We start from the raw sequence: 4,964 nt of genomic DNA on the forward strand, positions 1-4,964 counted from the left end.
ATTTAAGGGGGTCTGAATACTTTCCGTACCCACTGTATATATAAATGAAGCTCAAGGTCTCCTCTTGGACCAAGAGAAAGAGGGGGTGGAGGAACCAAAGGCCTAAGTCTTACCCCAGAAGAAACACCTAACCTAGCCTCCCCAGTAGAAATCAGATGCCTCTTACCCAGCCCTCCTTGGGTCGAGACTTTTCAGGTTGCATTCCTCTGGGAGTACATGGCTTCGGGTCAATCTGACAGCAGAGAGAAAAAACATTTAACATTAGCCCAAAACAAAGGCACCTTCAGATGTTCTTCACAAAATCCACTACACTGCCCTCTTTATTCGGTTCGCCTGTACAATTGTATGCAATTAATTTCAACACTTGTGCCTTAACATCTGTGTTTATGAAGCTCAAAATGCTTTATTATTGAGGTCACAGTTAAAGGTGGTTGTACTGGACTACATTATACTTAGAGGTGTGTCCACATTTTTGTCCTCCCCGGCTACATACACGAGTGTCCGAATATTAGGAACACCTCTAAATATAATGTAGTCCAGTACAACACCACTTTTAACTATGACCCCAAAAACAAAAATTTAATTAAATATATACATTTATGACAGTTTCACCAAACACTGAAACATTCTGAGCTTCATAAACGGATGTTAAGACAGAACTGTTGTATTGAATTGCAATCAATTGTGCAAGTGTGCCTCATAATGTGGCCGGTGAGTATATATACTGACAGACAGTAATTTTTATATGTGGCCAATAAAATGTTATGCCCTTCTCTGCCTTCATTAATAGAACAGAAAAAGCTAAAAGTCACCCATGGGGAACTGACTGTTAAGCAGAATCAATGCAGAAAACTTGAGTTTGTTTATTTTCAGCTATTTCAGAGAAATCCATCTTTAACTCATAATTTGACTTTGAACAGGTAAGTCTTGTTAGGCAAATTAATGTCAGTCTTTGCAAAGTGCATCATCTGTACTACTGGCTGCAGGCAGGTACAACCCAAAGCTAAACCGTACTTCTCATTAAATAATTTCTGACTACTGTGCATGATGAAATACAATTTTTCACATTGCTCAAACGAAGCACAGGAAGATTATTCGAGCTGATATGACCATCTGGTCCTTTCATTTCAAATACTCACATTTCTCCCATCAAGATTATGCGGCTTTGTCTCTAAAACTGTCCGTACACAATTGGGGTCTTTGAATTTGACAAAGCCAAAGCCTCGCGACTGATTTGTAGTTTTGTCCTTCATGATGACACAATCTACTACTTCCCCGTACTGTGAAAAGTAGTTCCTAAGTGTCTCTGAGAAAAGAAAGAAATGACATAACAGTGGAACAATGAGAACATTTAATCAAACATTCTGAAGACAAAGAAGTGTAGTCACAAGTTATCAGACTATTGGATAATTATATTATGAAAACATTTCAAACTACACTAAAGCTGCACTAGCTGGGGGAAACGTGTAGAAAGTAAAAAAATCATCAGCACACTCCATAAAATTACCCAGGGAACACTACAAGTTATTCTGTAACCTTGATTTTGTCTTATGGCAGATTACTGGCCATTGTACCAATGTTTATACATGAAAGCACAAAGTCACATATCGACACCTCCTAAAGAGCAAACAAAGCACCGACCCACTGTCATCTTACAGGCCACCAAATATACAACCAGTTACTGTAACACCTGCAAACACCTATAGCAGCAAGGCGTGCACACTCTGAGCAAACGAGGAGTCACTTTGAGGAGAGTTATTGTAATTGCTTTTCTCATTGCTGGGAAGCCCTGGGGCATTGCCGGGGAAACAAGCTCAGAGTAACGCAGCACTGTGGTTCAGATCTAGCACTGCTGTAACACAGTCAAGCCTCACTGCAAATTTATACAATAGCCAACCAAGCAGGGGCCAAAAAAGGACTTTTAGCAAACAAGGCAGGTCTGAATGAGAAGAGAATGTATACACAGACCTGATGTACTCAGTATAATGTAGACTCCACAACGGTCAATTATGCAATGTGAAAAGGGGGAAAGTATCACAAATCACAACATAATCTGAGCACAGAAAAAAAAAATAAATGAATGTAGAGGGACACTGTCCACAAGTGGATCCTCACTGACTCTGACTACAGATACTTCTTGCCAACTCAAAAACAACCAGAAGGCAGCTGCACCAAAGTGACATTTTCTGCAAGACAATTGTATTTTAATGTGTTTGTTATAACATAGATATAGTGATTTGATGTTATAAATATTAATATATAACATTGTTGTTAAATCATTCACTTGATTCCGTATCAATGCATCAGTTTTATCATACAATCTCTAATTCAAGTTTTCAATATTTTACTTTAATGTTTAAGTCATATTAGCATTTTTCCTGACTAAAACATTCATTGAATCATGAATGATGAGGACAAAAAATAAGCCTACAATACTATTTTTATCCACTTGACCGTCATAGCCATATTAATGGTAATTATTCACTGACTATGTCAAACACTTTTATTTTAATTACTGTGTGAAAGCACTGACTGTCATTCACAAAAGGATCATTATAATATATATCAAAACAGAAGCAAGAAATGCCTAGATTTTATGTGATTATGACCCCGATTACCAGTGCATCTCACAGCTAAGTGTTACCCACTTGTGACCTGACAAGCTACCAGCCAGGGCCTTCAGCCTGACAACAATTCCGTGCAGCTCGAATAGTGTTATCCAGACATTGTTTGTTCATTAACAACACTTTGAGCATTAAGCAGCCAAACCTTTACAAATTAAACAGTGTGACTTACCTTGTGTGGTACTCCAGTCCAATCCACCCACAAAAAGTTTCCTGAAAAGAGTAGATAAATTACCATTAAGTCAGTCATGGGTCATCACTTTGAGTCAAAGTAAATGATAAACTGTAATACAAGTATCATGAAAACATCTCATACAAAGATCATGATAAAATCTGAAAAATGTTACCTGTCCTGCAGGAGTGTAAAGTAACTAAGTACATTTACTCAAATACTGTACTTAAGTAAAATTCTGGAGTATCTGTACTTTACTTGCAAGTTTCCATTTTCTGCTACCTCATACTTTGACTTTACATTTCAGAGGCAAATACTGTACTTTTTACTCCACTAAATTATTTGATAACTTCAGTTACTCGTTACTTTTCAGAATCAGATTGAAAAAAAACAACACTATAATCATAAAACTTTGCTGATCACTGGTGGGAAATTCACATGCTACCCGGCAGTACTTAAAATTATAAAATTGTTAAAACTGGCTCCACCTTTACCTGCTGCAACACTAAAGTGATGAACAAACTTATGCATCAGTAATTACAGTACAATAATATGATATACATTAATTCAAAATGTGCCATTCTGCTTAAACAGATACTTTTACTTAAAGTATAAATTAATGCCAATACTTTTGTACCTTTACTTATTGTAAGTAAAATTTTGGATGCAGAACTTGTAACAAAGTATTTGCACAATGTGGTATTTCTACTTTTACTTAAGTAAAGGATTTGAGTGCTACTTCTGCTGTCCAGGTGCCTTAAGACTACAAACAAGTCTATGTGGAGGAGACCGACGAGCCGAAACACCGCTACAGCTGACTACATTACAAGCCTCCGTTTTATGTAACTCGCACTGAGCTCCGGTCCTGATGTCACTTTAGTTTTCTAACACTGAATGTAATAGCCTCTACAATAAAGGTGTTTTTATGAACGTCCTGCCACGTAAGTTACCCCGGGACAGTACCAAAGGCGTTTAGCAAGCTAAGACAACACTAAGCTGAAACAGTGACTCTAGAAGCAGCAACAGTCACCGTGTACTACCCGCTCCAGCCTTCACCACCGACGCTCCGAGTATTTTCCAGTCCGAGTGTAGCAGAGGAGAACGGCTGCTCTGTCCCTGCTTGCGGACCGGTGAACTCCGATGCTGGTAGCATTACTGGAAGTTTAGCGGCAGTTTAAATCCCTCTATTATCAAACTAGCTCGTCAGTTTTTAAACCTTTGATGAAAAATCACTACTGAAAATATAGGAATATGTCGCTTGTGACAAACGGACGGTTAGCGTTATTGCAAATGAGGATGCTCCATCCTCCAGCAGTGCCCGCTAAATGCCCTCGCTTTGGTGAAGTCGAAGAGAGGAGACTGGCGCTTCGCTGGCAAGCGCTCGTTAAGCTAGCTCAGTTGCTTCGAGCTAACTGAAAACAACACTTAAATAAGTAACTACACTTTCACGCATTCACTTGACAAGCTAAGTGGCGACACTCCAGACAAACATGGTCTACTTCGCTGTAAGCAATTACAGTAATAACTGAACTCCTTTGATGACTAGTTTCACTTTTTGGCCGTTTTTCCTCAGGCTAGCGATCTCGCTAAGTTACTACAGCTAGCTTAGCCGACTAGCTAACGTTAGCTGTCAGATGACAGCTTGACAGGCAAGTGCGCTAACTGCAAGTTGCACTGCAGTTTAATGCGTCCGAAATGGAAGGCTTTGTTAAATGGATCTTACCCGACTTCATCTCCAACTAAGTTGTTCATTTCTGAGGCTAAAGCGGGGGACTGTAGGAGCTGCGACCGGCTTCTTGCTTCAGTACTGCCCCTCTCAGACTGAGAGCTGAGGAAGGTCACTCCGCTTTTTGGTTCAAACTGTTCTGCGCAACGACGACGCTGCAGGGGGCAGTCACGGTTAAAGGAACATTACAACAACCAGTCTGGAACCTCTCCATTTACCGTTTTAATCATTCCACTGAGGTAGATAAATGCTTTAAGCCCAAAGGTCGTTTAATTTAAGCATTCCTATCAGTGAAATTGCTTCACATGAAAAACCTGGGCACAAAACAGCCCCAAACACGGAATAATAACAAACAAAACATTAAACTACAGGAAAACAACTATAAGCAGACAAACAAACCTCCAAATTCATGTGAAGACACTTTGTCCCTCCAGTGGAAATT

The 4,964-nt window shown here is 39.4% G+C and overlaps 1 protein-coding gene across 5 annotated transcripts in view; it reads right to left on the bottom strand.

Moving 5' to 3' along the window:
- dazap1 (DAZ associated protein 1) overlaps window positions 1-4,729 on the bottom strand; it is a 24,230-nt gene extending 19,501 nt beyond the window's left edge. The window contains exons 1-4 of one of the 5 annotated variants that reach the window (XM_020612049.1): window positions 4,520-4,729; window positions 2,797-2,837; window positions 1,140-1,306; window positions 167-232 (exon numbers count right to left, since the gene is read on the bottom strand). In XM_020612049.1, the coding sequence (XP_020467705.1) occupies window positions 167-232; window positions 1,140-1,306; window positions 2,797-2,837; window positions 4,520-4,548 (303 nt within the window). In that variant the 5' untranslated portion in view covers window positions 4,549-4,729. Of the gene's footprint in view, window positions 1-166; window positions 233-1,139; window positions 1,307-2,796; window positions 2,838-3,826; window positions 4,018-4,519 lie in introns of those variants that run through there. The other 4 variants (XM_020612048.1, XM_020612050.1, XM_020612053.1 and 1 more) reach the window with 4 other exon arrangements.
- Between the last annotated feature and the right edge of the window lie 235 nt (window positions 4,730-4,964).

Source organism: Monopterus albus, unplaced genomic scaffold (genome assembly GCF_001952655.1).
Source record: "Monopterus albus unplaced genomic scaffold, M_albus_1.0 scaffold120.1, whole genome shotgun sequence".
NCBI lineage: Eukaryota > Metazoa > Chordata > Actinopteri > Synbranchiformes > Synbranchidae > Monopterus > Monopterus albus.